Genomic DNA, 16,702 nt, shown 5'->3' with positions numbered 1-16,702 from the left:
GTGGACGTTTAGGTTGGTTCCATATCTTGGCTATTGTAAACAGAGCTGCGATAAACTTGCAAGTGCAGGTATCTCTTCGACATGATGATTTCCATTCCTCTGGATATATACCCAGAAGAGGGATTGCTGGATCATATGGAAGATCTATGTGTAGTTGTTTGGGAAACCTCCAAATTGTCTTCCAAAGTGGTTGTACTAATTTACAGTCCCACCAACAGTGCAGGAGTGTTCCCTTCTCTCCACACCCTCGCCAGCCTTTGTTATTCACCATATTTTTGATCATAGCCAGTCTAACTGGAGTGAGGTGGCATTTCAATGTGGTTTTAATTTGCATTTCCCTGATGACTAGTGATGTTGAGCATTTTTTCATGTATCTGTTGGCCATTTGTATGTCTTCCATTGACAAATGTATATTCAGCTCCTTTGCCCATTTGTTTCATTGGGTCATTTATTTTTTTACTGTGTAATTGCTTGAGTTCTATAGATATTCTGGATATTAGTCCCTTGTTGGTTGCATAGTTGGCAAAAATTTTCTCCCATTCTGTAGATTGTCTTTTCACTCTGTTGATTGTTTCTTTTGCTGTGCAGAAACATTTTAGTTTGATATAGTACTATTTGTTATTTTTTCTTGTGCTTTTGGGCTCATGTTCATAAAGCCTGTGCCCTGACCTAACTGCTGAAGTGTTTCACCTATATTTTCCCTTAGTAATTTTACAGTTTCGGGTCTTATACCTAGGTCTTTAATACATTTTGAGTTGATTTTAGTGTATGGTAAGAGATGTATGTAGTTTCTTTCTTCTGCATATGGATATCCAGTTTTCCCAGCACCACTTGTTGAAGAGGCAGTCTTTTTCCCAACGTAGATTTTTGTTGCCTTTGTCTAATATCAGATGGCTATAGGCCTGAGGAGTGATTTTTGGGTTCTCTATTCTACTTCACTGGTTTGAATGTCTATTTTTATAACAGTACCGTGCTGTTTTGGTTACAACAGCTTTGTAGTATAATTTGAAGTCAGACAGAATTATGCTTCCGGCTTTGTTTTTTTGCTCAGGATTGCTTTGGCTATTCAGGATCTTTTGTTTTTCCATATGAAAGGTAAGATTGTTTTTTCCATTTCTGTGAAGAATGTCATTGGTATTTTGATGGGCATTGAATTGAATCTGTAGATCTCTTTGGGTAGTATAGACATTTTCACAATGTTAATTCTTCTAATCCAAGAGCATGGAATATCTTTCCATCTTCTTGTGCTTTCTTTAATTTCTTTCAGAAGTGGTTTGTAATTCTCATTGTAGAGGTCTTTAACCTTCTTGGTTAAATTGATTCTTAGGTATCATATTTTTTTGGTGACAATTGTAAATGGGCTTACTTTATTTATTTCTCTTTCTGTTAATTCATTATTTGAGTATATAAATGCTACTGATTTGGGGGCATTTATTTTGTATCCTGCAATGTTACTGAAGTTATTAACCAGCTCTAGAAGTTTTTTGATAGAGTCTTTAGGTTTTTCTATATATAGTATCATGTCATCTGCAAATAGGGAAAGTTTGACTTCATCTTCTCCAATCTTGATTCCCTTTATTTCTTTCTCTTGCCCAATTGCTCTAGCTAGTACCTCTAGTACTATGTTGAATAGACGTGGTGAGAGAGGGCTTCCTTGTCTTGTTCCTGTCCTTAAGGGGAAGGCCTTCAATTTTTCCCCATTCAGAGTAATACTGGCAGTGGGTTTGTCATAAATGGCTTTTTATTATGTTAAGATATTTTCCTTCTATACCTAACTTGTTGAGAGTCTTCATCATGAAGGAATGTTGAATTTTGTCAAATGCTTTTTCAGCATCTTTTGAGATAACCATATGGTCTTTGTCCTTGAGCTTGTTGATGTGATGTATCACATTTATTGACTTGCATATGTTGAACCATCTTTGCATCCGTGGGATGAATCCCACTTGATCATAGGGTATAATTTTTTTTTTTTTTTTTTTTGTCTTTTTGTCTTTTTTTCCGTGTCCGGCAACGGATCGCAACCCTCAGTGTTGCCCCCGTACCGGACCGGGGACCGGCAACGGGATCGCAAGCCTCGGCGTTGCTCCCGCGCCTCGCTCAGCCAGTGAGCGGGAACCGGTCTGCATATGGGATCCGAACCCTCGGACGGGAGCGCCACCGCGCTTCCCAAGCGGCGCACTATCCAGTGCGCCACTGGGCCGGCCCGGGTATAATTTTTTTAATATGTTGCTGTATTCTAATTGCTAATATTTTGTTAAGGATTTTAGCATCTAGGTTCATTAAGGATATTGGCCTATAATTTTCTTTTTTTGTTGTGTCTTTATCTGGTTTCGGTATCAGAGTTATGCTGGCCTCATAGAATGGGTGTGGGAGAGTAGAGTCTGTTTCAATTGTTTGGAACAGTTTCATGAGAATTGGTATTAACTCCTCTTTAAAAGTTTGTTAGAATTCAGCTGTAAAGCCATCTGGACCTGGACTTTTTTTTTATTGGAAGATTGCTAATTATTGCTTCAATCTCCATGCTTGTTATCGGTCTGTTCAGGTTTTCTATCTCTTCTTGGTTCAGTCTTGGTAATCTATATGTGTCTAGAAACATATCCATATCTTTCAAATTTTCAAATTTGTTGTCATATAGTTGCTTATAATAGTCTCTAATGATTCTTGTATTTCTATGGTGTCAGTTGTAATGTCTCCCTTTTCATTTCTGATTTTTGTTATTTGGGTCTTCTCTCTCCTTATTTATTTATTTGTTAATCTAGCTAATGGTGGGTCTATTTTGTTTATCTTCTCAAAAAAACAACTTTTAGTTTTGTTGATATTTTCTATTTTGGGGGGGTCTCTATTTCATTTAGTTCTGCTCTGATCTTAATTATTTCTTTCCATATACTGCCTTTAGGTTTGGATTATTGTTGTTTTTCAAGTTCTTTGAGGCATAGCATTAGGTTGCTTATTTGGAGTCTTTCCATTTTTTGATATAAGCATTTACTGCAATAAATTTCCCTCTTAGTACTGCTGTTGCAGTATCCCACAAATTTTGGTGTGATGTATCTTTATTTTCATTAGTTTCTAGAAATTTTTTGATTTCCTGTTTAATTTCTTCTTGGATTCGTAGGTCATTCAGGAGCCTATTATTTATTTTCCATGTATTTGTGTACCTTCCAGCTATTTGCTTATTGTTTATCTCTGGTTTTAGTCCATTGTGGTCTGAAAAGATTGTTGGAATTATTTCAATTTTTTCTAATTTGCTGAGACTAGATTTGTGATCTAATATGTTGTCTATCCTGGAGAATGTCCCGTGAGCTGATGAGAAGAAAGTGTCTTCTTTAGCTGTTGGGTGAAAAGTTCTGTATATATATCTGCCAAGTCCAGTTGGTCTAGGGTGTAGATTAAATTCTGCGTCTCTTTGTTGACTCACTGCCTGGAAGTCCTGTCCCATACTGAGAGATGGGTGTTCAGATCACCCACTATTAATGTATTAGGTCCTATCTCCTTCTTTAGGTCTAAGAGTGTTTGCCTGATATATCTGGGTGCTCCAGTATTGGGTACATACATGTTTATGATTGTTATGTCTTCTAGCTGGATAGTTCCTTTTATCATTATATAATGGCCTTCTTTGTCTTTTTTAATGTTTTTGGCTTAAAGTCTATTTTGTCCAATATAAGAATAGCTACTCCTGCTCGTTTTTGGTTTCCATTAGCGTGGTATATCTTTTCGCATCCCTTCACTTTTAGTCTATGAGTGTCTTTACAGGTGAGGTGGGTCCCTTAAAGACAGCATATACTTGGGTCTGTCTTTCCAATCCAGTTAGTTTGTCTGTGTCTTTTAAATGGGGAGTTTAGTCCATTCACATTTAGAGTAGTTATTGAGAAGTGTTGTTTAATTCCTGGCATTTAATAGCAATGTTTAGGTGGCATTTAAACTGCCTCGTTTAGGTGGTTTAAATGTCTTTTGATCATTCTTTCCCCTTTTATTTCTCTTCCTCAGTGTGAGTTGGGAATTTAAGTCAGAATGATTTAGCTTCTTTCTCTTGCTTGCTGACATTTTTGTTTTAACTGTGGGTTTTGCTCTTTCTTTTGTATTCGTGATGATGGTCACCATTATTCAGATTCCAGATGAATGACTCCCTTGAGAATTTCATGCAGGGCTGGTCATGTGGTGGTGAGCTCCCACAACTTTTGTTTGTCTGGGGAATACACTATTTCTCCCTCGTTTCTGAAGGAGAGCCTTGCTGGGTAAAGAATTCTTGGCTGGGGCCGGCCCGGTGGCGCACTGGATAGTGCGCCGCTTGGGAAGCGCGGCAGCGCTCCCGTCCGAGGGTTCGGATCCCACGTACAGACCGGCTCCCGCTCACTGGCTGAGCGAGGCGCGGGAGCAACGCCGAGGCTTGCGATCCCATCGCCGGTCCCCGGTCCGGTACGGGGGCAACACTGAGGGTTGCGATCCGTTGCCAGACACGGAAAAGTTGAGAAGTCTGCTGTTAATTTGATTGGGGATTCCCCTATAAGTGACCTGATGCTTTTCTCTTGATGCTTGTAGAATTCTCTCTTTGTCTTTGAGCTTTGTGAATTTAACTATAATATGTCTTAGGGAGGATCTTTTGGGGTTGAATCTGTTTGGGGACCTTTGAGCTTCCTGGATCTGAAGGTCTGTATCTCACCCTACACCTGGGAAGTTTTCTGTTACTATTTCCTCGAGTAGATTTTTGATACCTTTTCCCTTCTCCTGCCCTTCAGGAATACCCACAATTTGGATGTTAGAGTGCTTGAGATTGTCTGCTATCTTTCTTAGGTGTTCCTCATTATTTTTAATTCTTTTTTCCTTTTTTTGTGTCTGCCTGAGTTATTTCAAAAAGACTATCTTCAAGCTCTGAAATTCTTTCTTCTGCTTGCTCTACCCGGCTGCTCAAGCTCTCAGTCATGTTTTTTTTTATTTCGTTGAGTGAGTCTTTCATTTCTAGAAGTTCTGTTACACTCTTTTTTATGGTATTAATCTCTTTGTAGATTTCCTCCTTCGTATTCTAGATGTTTTTTCTTGTTTCATTGTGCTCTTTAATTGAGTCTTCCTTTATTTCTTCAAGTTTTCTTAAGATCATTGCTCAAAATTCTTTTTCAGACATTTCAAGGATTCCCTGTTCCATGGAGTCTGACTTTGGGCATTACTGTATCCTTTTGGTGGTGTCATTTCTTCTTGATTGCTTGTACTTCTAGTGTTTTTTTTGCTGATGCTTGGGCATTTGGTAGGTGGTTTGCTTCTTCTATTACATTGAGTATTTTGAATATATCACTCCACTTTCTTCTGGCCTGTAGAGTTTTGGTTGAGAAGTCTGCTGTTAATTTGATTGGGGATTCCCCTATAAGTGACCTGATGCTTTTCTCTTGATGCTTGTAGAATTCTCTCTTTGTCTTTGAGCTTTGTGAATTTAACTATAATATGTCTTAGGGAGGATCTTTTGGGGTTGAATCTGTTTGGGGACCTTTGAGCTTCCTGGATCTGAAGGTCTGTATCTCACCCTACACCTGGGAAGTTTTCTGTTACTATTTCCTCGAGTAGGTTTTTGATACCTTTTCCCTTCTCCTGCCCTTCAGGAATACCCACAATTTGGATGTTAGAGCACTTGAGATTGTCTGCTATCTCTCTTAGGCCTGGGAAGTTTTCTGTTACTATTTCCTCGAGTAGGTTTTTGATACCTTTTCCCTTCTCCTGCCCTTCAGGAATACCCACAATTTGGATGTTAGAGTGCTTGAGATTGTCTGCTATCTTTCTTAGGTGTTCCTCATTATTTTTAATTCTTTTTTCCTTTTTTTGTGTCTGCCTGAGTTATTTCAAAAAGACTATCTTCAAGCTCTGAAATTCTTTCTTCTGCTTGCTCTACCCGGCTGCTCAAGCTCTCAGTCATGTTTTTTTTTATTTCGTTGAGTGAGTCTTTCATTTCTAGAAGTTCTGTTACACTCTTTTTTATGGTATTAATCTCTTTGTAGATTTCCTCCTTCGTATTCTAGATGTTTTTTCTTGTTTCATTGTGCTCTTTAATTGAGTCTTCCTTTATTTCTTCAAGTTTTCTTAAGATCATTGCTCAAAATTCTTTTTCAGACATTTCAAGGATTCCCTGTTCCATGGAGTCTGACTTTGGGCATTACTGTATCCTTTTGGTGGTGTCATTTCTTCTTGATTGCTTGTACTTCTAGTGTTTTTTTTGCTGATGCTTGGGCATTTGGTAGGTGGTTTGCTTCTTCTATTACACTGAGGTTGGCTGTAGAGTGGCCTTGGTTACTACTGTGGGGGATGAACTGTCGTGGCTTGACAGTAGGTGTGGTGATGGTTATGTTAAACCAACTTGGTTCCTGTTCGAGACTCTGTTGTCATAGAATGAGCCCCTAGCACATGGAATTCCGCTGGGCCAAACTTGGTGGGTCAGATCTGTAGGCTGGTGCTCCACCCTGAGTCTGAGGTGGGATGAGGAACCACTTGGAGCCACGCAGTTCCAGTGGCTGGCTGGCACTGGTGGGCTCACCCATGTGGTGCTGGTTCAGGGCGCCCTAGAAATAGTTTAGAAGGAAAATTTTTCATAATAAAAATTAAAACTGGATGAAATTTTTGTTTTAATTTTTGTATGTTATTCTGAATCCAGGGACTATCAACACAATCTTTTCAATATGCCAATTCTATAAATTAATATGCCTAAGAAAGTCAGTATGTATTGTGTCATTTCCATAATTAAACTGAATAAAATGACCTAATGTTCTGGCCCTGTTGGTGAAAGCCTCTTCAGTCTTTAAGCACAATGTCTTTTTCCTCTTTTTCCCTCAGGTCACAGTTCCTGAATCAGTACCTGTGGGGTATTCAGTGTTGACTGTATCAGCCACAGACATAGAAAGCAACGAGAACATTTCTTACAGAATCCTTTCCTCTTCTAAGGAATTCTCCATCGATCCTATGAATGGTGAGTTACTTATAGTGGCTTTAGTGCACGTAGGTTTTAGGTACAGGATGGAAACCTAAAATAATCCTTAACAAATGCTCCTAAAATAGTCCCCACCTCAACTCCCTGGCATCACAGGCACCACCCTATTTCTCTTCATGTCAAATGCTACAGTAGCAAATGCCAGTGTTATTCCTCTTCTCCAACATCTCAGTAGCCAGAAACCAAAAGGCATTGGTTAAATGCTGGTAAATGCTCAGAAATTCAGAGACCCAATAAATACCTATGTCATCTACCCAATCAAGCATAGTTCAGGCAATTATCTCAGGCCTCAACAAGAATCAAAATAATGTTGAAGGGATTACTTCAGTACTGAAGACTTCACATTAGAGAGTTTGGCAGCTTTTTTTTCCAAGCCAAGTACAAAAGAATTAAGTAATAACATAATATGTTCAATAAGGACAAGAATAATCAAAAAAGGAAAATTATTCAAGCATCTCTACTAAGTAAAAAACCATTGTGGTGTTCTGGTTTATTTGATGTCTTCTAAGACTTTTTGGGGTTTTTTTTATCAGAGAGCAAGACATTTGTGGTTGTGAAATGCATTCGGGCAATTGATTCCAGATTAGAATAGTTAAGCAGTGTGTAGAGGAAGTTTAACAGTCAGTGGACACTAAAAACTAAGTTTGAAAAAGGTGAATAATTAGAAAAACAATGTTCCTAGCAGAGCATGCTCTAGAAAAGAACAGGGCTTGGGATGCATTGCACTGTGTGTTCCCCATCTCTACGCACCATGGCTTCATTTCACAAGTGAGAGCTGATTTAAAAATTAACCTGAGGATTACCTGAAAGGAGAATTTAGTCCCCCAATAACAATATGAGACCCACAGAGTTTTATAAACGCAGAAGTAGGTAACTTTGCCCCATAGCCTGTGGACAAATGGCTACTGTATGAATATAAACCTGTCTGGAACTTTCCTTTTCTTCTCTCTCTCCTCTCTCCCCACCCCAACTAGAGTCTCTAGAGACTAGAATATTTTTAAGACATTAAATGTTATCAGGGCAACTTAGTTTGTGGTATGACTCTGAAATGTGGCATTTGAATGTCAGCATTCTGTATTCTTTTTTAGCGACCATACTTAAAATAAATTTATCTTAGAAAAATGTTGTAACATACATATTTATAAAAATTATATATTTCGACATTGAATATAGTAAAATATATTAAATATATTTTATCAATAAAGGAAAAATCAACTTGCCGAATTAACCATGAGCTTTAGGAAAGACATCACTAAAATGAAGCAATAGTTTTGACTCTACATTATCATATTTACTGCTTTCATTTGGCTAAAGTGAGTGTCAACCAGTATTTCCAGAATAAATATCTTTATGCCAGAATATCTCTGTATATATGATTATGGGTGGTAGAATGGGGTATAAATTTACAAACAAAAATACATTTAAAAAAATAGTAATGGAACAACTTACTCTACAAAAATGAAATTCAGAGAAATTTGTGGCAAAGGCACCCTCAAACAGTACACATATTTCCATAGAGTGAATGCCATGAATATTATTTCTGGATCTTAAGTGTTATAAAAATATAAATATAATAACTTTGCTTTTCTATTCAGAGTTATTTTGGGATGTGACTTAAATGACAAATCTAACAAAGAACAAAACACATCAGTAGATACTCAATAGACATTTTCTGAGTAAATGGATCATAAAAGTTTAATTTCACAGTATTGAAGTACTATGTCTTGTATTTCAGGTACAATATTTACTATCAATCCTGTGTTACTTCTGGATAAAATATCAACAATTCGATTTCTTGTGGAAGCCAGTGATGGTGGAATTCCTGACCTGAGAGCTGTAACATTAGTGGAGATAGAAATACAAGATGTGAACAATCATGCCCCTGAGTTCACAGTAGAACACTATAATCTTAGCTTGAGTGAAGATGCTCAGATCGGAAGCACGCTTGTCACATTTTCAACCACTGACCATGACTGGACCCATGAAAACACCTATGTTGAATATTCCATCGTCGGTGGTAATTCACAGAACAATTTCCATGTGGAAACTAGTTTCATTCCTTCAGAATATCCTTACAAGCAAGTTGGTTATCTTGTGTTGTTTCACAGTCTGGACAGAGAAGCCACTGCTAGATATCAGCTTGTCATTCTAGCATCTGACCATGGCTGCCCTCCCTTGAGTTCCACAACCATGGTATCAATAGAAGTAGTCGATGTCAATGACAATCCCCCTGTATTCAGCAGTCTGAAATATCATGCCCATGTCAAGGAAAGCACCCCTCCAGGGAGTCACATCACTGTGGTCTCAGCAAATGACTGTGACCTGGGGTCACATGCAGAAATCATCTACCACATAATCTCTGGAAACGAGAAGGGACATTTTCACTTAGAAGAAAAAACTGGAGTTCTTTATTTGATTAAACCTCTGGATTATGAAGAAATGATAAAATTCACTTTAACTGTCCAAGCTTCAGATGAAGAAAGGAAACATTTTTCTTTTGCAGTTGTGTTTGTCAATGTCCTGGACGACAATGACCATGCACCTCAGTTTATGTTTTCCAGATTCAACTGTGTCGTTCCTGAAAATCTTCCTGTTTCCTCCACCATATGTTCTGTAAATGCTTTGGATTTTGATGCAGGTCCTTATGGAGAATTGACCTATTCTATTTTATCACCCTGTTTTATCACTCATGGAATGCCTTTTGATCATGATCTCTTCCTTATTGACCCTTTAACAGGGGGTATTCGTGCTAAGCAAATACTTGACTATGAAAATGGCAATAAATACTGCTTCATAGTTCAGGCCAAAGACAAAGGTGACTCATCAGCCTCCTTGATGGTTTGGGTGGATATTGAAGGGATAGATGAATTTGAACCCATTTTCACTCAAGATCAATATTTTTTCAACCTTCCCAAAGGGAATAAAGTAAGACAGTTGATTGGCAGAGTGGAAGCCTCAGATGCAGATGCTGGTATTGATGGAGTCATCCTTTACTCTCTCGGAACTTCATCGCCTTTCTTTTCAGTAAATAAAACTAATGGAAATATTTATTTGACTAGAGCCCTTCCCCTAGTAAAAAGTCAAGTCAGCAAAGAAGACACCATTGAAATGAAAATAATCGCTCGCAGCCCCAAACCAGACTCCAAGTTTTCCTCTTGCACTGTTTTTGTGAATGTGTCTTTTTTCTCTGAAGGAAAACACTCAGCAGTATCCACCAGCAGCTTTTCAATCAGCCTCACGGTCTCCTTTTTAGTGTTTCTGTTACTCATCTGCATTTTTATTGTACTGATTTTAAGACATAAACAAAAAGACACAGTAAACAATTATGAGGACAAGAAAACTCCATCATCTTTAGATATCACTTTGAGACTGACCAGGGATGCCAGCATGCTCAAGACCTTCCAGAAAAGTGAGGACTGTGGTAATGAGGCTGTGCTCAAGGACTCCACGCCTGAATGGCTGAGTTTAATAAGTATTATGGAGAAGGACATTGTCAATCTGTATAGGCACTCAAACTCCAGTGGCCACTGTTCTGTGGATGGAGAAACTGCAGAAGATAAGGAAATCCAGAGGATAAATGAGCATCCCTACAGGAAGGACTTGGACTCAGCTCTGAGTGATCGGGAGTCCAGGGTGCCAGACTCTGGAATCCCAAGGGACTCGGACCAGCTCTCTTGCTTGTCTGGGGAAACCGATGTGATGGTCACTGCCGAAACAGCAGAAGCTAGCCATGCCTTAGAGGAAGGAGATCAAGAAGAAGGCTGCAGCACAACCTATATTCAGAATAATGTGTTGCTCCAGACACTTCAGAAGAGAGGGGCAAAAGAGAGCATCCTGGCTGGTGTCAGAACGGAGTCTGTCTGTATTTCAGGTGATCAGGAAGCAAGACATGCAACCCTTTCAACTCAGACAACCTCTGATTATGATGTAAGAGGCAGCTACAACTGGGATAATCTCCTCAGTTGGGAACCTAAGTTCCAACCTCTTGCCTCAGTATTTAATGATATTGCAAAACTAAAGGATGAATATTTACATATGCCTGGCATTCCAAAAGAGAAGAAATCTTTTGTTTTTCCACCACCTTTGATAACAGCAGTGGCCCAGCCTGGGATTAAAGCAGTTCCACCAAGAATGCCAGCCATAACCCCAGGGCAGCTACATCAGAAACACCCACGCTCCCCCATTGTCTACCATCTCGGTTCTCTGCCAGAAGCCATGACTCCCAGTTTTTCTCCATCTCTTTCCCTATTGACCATGCAGACTCCTGCCATGTCTCCACTGTTGTCAGATGGAGAATTATTAGGAACACATGTAAGTGGTACGTGCCATGAACTGAAAGCAGAAGATGAAGTTCAAATATAAAACAATGGTGATGCCAAGCACCTGCTCACCCTTGGTCAACAATGAGTGACCAGAACACTCTCAAGCAAGCTCGAGACTGGGTTCATTCTTATTTCAAATCAAGTGACATTATTTAGTTGGGGTTTTTAAAACCACCTCATTAAAGTTTCTACAATTTCTTCCAGCCTTAATAAGAAGTTATTTCCTCTTTTAACCTTTATGTTTTGCTTTCAGGACTTACATTTGTGTGTATCAAAGTTGTGTGTATTGTCACACCTGGTTTTCTAATTATTAGATTTCCAAAGGACACAGTGAACTTAATTGACTGCCAGAATGTTTGTATGAAAATAAGTGGAAATAAAGTATAGTGCCCTGTGGTCATGTTACTGGTGATTACACTGTTGTATATATATTAGTCAAGGCTGAATAGGGAATGAGTTTAGACAGAAAGTAATGGGGAGGAAAAATCTGGAGGAATAAATTTAAGTTTTAAGAAAAAAATGACAGTCTGTGGATCTGATATATGGAGAGATGCATTTCTCCACTTTCCCCATAGACCACATTTGTGCAGTTTAGCTGTAATTGGAATTTCAATGTGGTGTCTTTTGGAAATCTAACAAGACATTAAGAATAAAATTTTCCATAATTCTGTGCCAACAGGAAGAAACAAATAAGATAATAATTCCTAATTAAATGAACCAGAAATGCATGTCCTGATAGAGCACTGGGATTGATAGTAGCAACTTACATTAAGATAATAATTCCTGATTAAATGAACCAGAAATGCATGTCCTGATAGAGCACTGGGATTGATAGTAGCAACTTACATGGTTGGCTGCCACCGGAGACACGTTTCATGACTTTCTTTTCAAATAGAATGATGATTTTTTTCAATGCTCTGTCCTATAAACATGGTATGGGTACAGACATTAAGCTTCAAAGATTAATTTATAGAAATGTCTTCATTTTATTTTCTTCTAGATACCGTAACTTTTGGTATGAAATAATTTATCCACTCAATGCCAGTTGTTAAAGTTGGTGTAGATAAAGTTTGTGTTATTATCTATTTATTAATTTCATAGAGTAATTTAGCAATATATTTTTAAATGAAGTTTTTTTATATAAATGTTTCTACTATAAAAATTTAAGACAAGAGGTCATCTAGTTAACATTAGATGTCCATTTGCTCGTAGTCATGTTTAGCTTTAACTGTCATTAGATGGAGCAGTTTGGCAACATGGTTAAAATAATTCTGTTTTGTACAGTGACTGTTTCAGAAATATAATAGTATTGTAGGGTGCTCACATATAATGATATGTCCTTCTCTCTGATGAGCCTGAGAATCCATCAAAGATTTTTATCCCTTTCAGGAAGGCAAAGTGCATCATGATGACAATGGTCCAGAAGTCATTTTCCCATGGTAGGCAACATGACCAGGTTCAGTATTGTAGGGTGCTCACATATAATGATATGTCCTTCTCTCTGATGAGCCTGAGAATCCATCAAAGATTCTTATCCCTTTCAGGAAGGCAGAGTGCATCATGATGACAATGGTCCAGAAGTCATTTTCCCATGGTAGGCAACATGACCAGGTTGTAGGATAACAGCTTAGGAATTCTAATGTGATATCTAAAGGGCATCTGGTATGGTTTTCTTAGTAATCCGGGTAGGCTTCTGCTACAGAAATAATTCCTTTATTTTTTTCCATGGGTTCATCTGTGCAATTATGTGAGATAATTTCTCTTTACTGAAATACATTGCAGGGTGCAGTGTTTGGTGTCTAGTTTTGCAGATAAATAATTCTGTGGCTTTTTATGCTGCTAGTATCTATTACATATCTTTGGTGGCTCAAATTGGGAACAAGTGTATCAAACCACATTCGGAATGGTATGAAACATGAAGGTTTCTGGACAAGCCTGGAATCCTAGAGAAGGTCATGAAGGTGTGAAACATTGAAATATTGTAAGACTGATATATGTTTCCCCTTTTCTTCATGGCATCTGGGGAAGAAGGATTCATGACTTTTGTAAAAAATACATTTAATCATTTGTGTTCCAATATTTATTATCTCTTTAACTCTTTTAAAATTGCTTTGAGCATAGGAAGAAATTCTGCACTATTATTTTTCTAATTATGTATGGAAGTTTGGTTTTGCAACACAATTATTTCTGGAAACCAAGAATGTTTTGTCATTTTTAATTCAATAGGTTCTTCATTTACTTATGCTTAAGAAGGGTTATTTATCTAACTCTTTGCTGCGGTATTTGCCTGTGATTTTTCATTCTGGACATGATTCTGCACTTTTTATAGCCATTTCATGAAAATAGAAGACACAAAGTCTTTAGAGCTCCCTATCAATATTTAGAGAATTTTCAGTTGATGACCTTATTAGTACTGTATCCATCACAACACCACCATCAAACAACTGCTACAAGTGGAATTGAGGGTAAAAACGTGATCATGCTGGTTAAATGTTTGCAATAAATCATATTGCAGCCCTTTCAACTAGAGTACTTTTTTCCTAAGTAAACAATATAATTTGTACAGTTTTCCTTCAAGTTTAATATTAACTTGACTCATGTGTTCTGTGTTACTTTGCTGATCTACACACTGGCTTTAGCACTCTGGAGGGGGTACAGAACTTGTTAGTGGAAAATCATATTAAACCCCAAATTCATAAGCTATAAAATAAAAGACAGTTGTCTCATGGAATTTTGGCTGCCTGAAATTCTGGACTTTCTTGTTGGCAGACTTAAAAATACTGGTGTAAATTAGTATCAAATGGATATCAAAATTCCATGTCCTAGTAGTAATCATTGAATTGGCTTCCAAAACAGATTCCTGGGCAAAGAAAGGGGAAAATGCTGTATCTTTATGGATTTGATCATTTAACTGTTTTTTAAAATATTAAAACACTACATACTACTGGCTGCCTACATGTATACACATTTAGTCCATAATAGATGTCCATTTGAGACAGGATTAGTGTTTCTCAGCACCTTTACCTTCAGAACCCTCTTTGCTCTATTTTCTAGAAGATATAGTAATGAAAATTAATTATTAATTTTAATGTTATTTACATACAAACATACACTTTGTAAGTTCAGTTTTGTTTTGCCATTAGACGTATATCTTAACTTTAAGTTAAAAAAGCAAGATATAACTAAGGATCTAAGATGATGATCCACTTTGAAGCAATGGACTATATGGAGTGATTACAGTCAGTGGATTTTCATGTGATATTATGGATAAGGTCACTGGGTTTATTTTCACAGCATGTTTTACTTGAGCTCAAAAGTATACAGCCATCTGTTTGGTCATTACCGAGGAGAGTTAGAATGGAGGATTATTCTGTACAAGAGGAATATCAGGATCAGTGGAGTTGCAGAAGCTCTGCTGAGGACTAAAACCAAGGTCTTCCAGTGTGAGTTTTTGCCCACTACAGAGATGGAAGGAGTGAAGGGACAGGGCAAGGGAAAGAAAGAATGAGGAATGAAAGAGAAAACAGAAGATTAAATCTGAAAAGAAACAGTTTAGGACACAGTTAAAGAGATGAAAGAAGGCAGTTGGGTATGGACTGGTAGAAGGAATTTTCACTGTATGCAGATTTGCTCAGTCACCTGCCCTTCAAAGCATCATCCCTTTGATGGATCACTCTTCTCCTTTCTGTTTCTCTCAAGTCTCTCCATTGTCAGACAATTTAGATTTATCAAGTTGTGAACCTAAAACTAGGTGACAATAAACTAGAATATGTTTGACCATGAAAACTTGCATTCATTGTAATTTTTTTTTAGGTCAATTTCAAAAAGAACATGTAGGAATGATTACCTTACTTTCCATTCTCACTTTGAGAATAATAACTTTGGCATTGAGAGTGCCACAATTTTAAGTAGGTGACTTTGCACATATAACCAAGTAGATGGAAGTTTAGAAAGCAGTTGGGACAGAATATAGAATTTTAGAATCTAGTCTTTTTTCCTGTAGCATGTCCTTTTTTAAAAATGGGTACTTGCTTGATAGCTGTGATTTTATATTAAAATATTAAATTTTATATAACTTTTAAACAATGATATAACCCACTGGGCATAGTTGATAGTTTATTCTCAAACATAGTCAATTTTATTTGAATTCTAGTGACATAACTTATTTTGATTCCATATAGATCAAAGAAATTTATCTATCAGAAATAGAATTATGACAATTGTAGAAAGATCCAGCCCCAGATGGCTGGACTATCAAACTATACCTTTCTCTCATAAACTCAGCACTTGGCTATTTGATGACAATTAGCACTTGCTACTGTTTTGGTCTACACAACTTGACTCATTTCACCCAATGCATTTGCTAAACCAAAACTGTAAAGTGAGTAATAGAGAGGGGAAGGCATGCCAAATAAATAGCAGATGCACAAGTACATCTCTTGAATGAGAAAGCATTATTTTGGTTAGAAAACTAAATAAATGGATTTCATTGTTAGATAGTAAACCCTCAGGGCAAAGGCCTGGTCTCCACTTGTATTATGAAGTACAGATGGTTTTCAGAATGAATGAGTACATGTGTGAATGGGACAGAGGGTGCTATAATGTGAGGGTGTGACACATAGGCCTTGAACTCTTTAGGTAAGAATCCTAACACAGTTATGTGATTTTGGCCAATCTCAGAGCAGAGAGAAAGGAAGTGCAAATATCCTACCAAAGTATTAAAGAATATCTTAGAAAAGACCGAGGATCAGAAATTTCTTCTGCAATCTGGCTTGTTTTCTGTTTCTCTCTCCCTTCCTTACAGTATACACATATATCTTGCGAGTTTTAGACATAGCAGAAACAAGCTATATATGACATTCAAAGCATATTTAGACAGCAACATGACATGACTAAGAACATTGGTTAATTTAATTTCAAATCCTATAATAAACCATGAATGTCCAATGGCTAGCAGAATGAAGTTCTAACAGTATGAGAAAAGAATACAGTTCAGTATGTTTGCATCAAAATTTATTAAAATCTAAAGCAAAAACAGTATGAGGAACTTATGAGAGATATTCTGTATTTGCAAATAGTGTTAAGGGTAACATTTTAAACAAGTACAGTTTATTTTAAAAGTACATAATGAGGAATTAAGGGAGAGGGTAAATATGAAGTCACAGTTATGCACTGCATAATGACATGTCCACCAACAACAGATTGCATTTAAGACAGTGATTGGAGGGCCGGCCCGGTGGCGCACTGCTACAGTGCGCAGCTTGGGAGAGCGGTGGCGCTCCCGCCTAAGGTTCGGATCCCACATACAGACGGGTTCCCACTCACTGGCTGAGCGAGGTGCGGGCGCAGCACCGAGGTTTGCGATCCCGTTGCCAGTCCCGGTCCCGTGCAGGCGTGACACTGAGGGTTGCGATCCGTT

At 37.8% G+C, this 16,702-nt stretch overlaps 1 protein-coding gene across 1 annotated transcript in view; it reads left to right on the top strand.

Moving 5' to 3' along the window:
- The window catches only part of LOC103601717 (protocadherin-23-like), a 125,042-nt gene extending 113,561 nt beyond the window's left edge, over positions 1–11,481 (top strand). The window contains 2 exon segments of the mRNA XM_008586139.1: positions 6,808–6,940; positions 8,697–11,481. Of these exon segments, the coding sequence (XP_008584361.1) occupies positions 6,808–6,940; positions 8,697–11,323 (2,760 nt within the window). The 3' untranslated portion in view covers positions 11,324–11,481.
- The last annotated feature ends 5,221 nt before the right edge of the window (positions 11,482–16,702 follow it).

This window comes from Galeopterus variegatus, unplaced genomic scaffold, assembly GCF_000696425.1.
Source record: "Galeopterus variegatus unplaced genomic scaffold, G_variegatus-3.0.2 Scaffold3850, whole genome shotgun sequence".
Classification (NCBI taxonomy): Eukaryota; Metazoa; Chordata; class Mammalia; order Dermoptera; family Cynocephalidae; genus Galeopterus; species Galeopterus variegatus.
The sequence above is the reverse complement of the archived record's forward strand: the minus strand, read 5'-3'. Positions and strand labels throughout refer to the sequence as shown.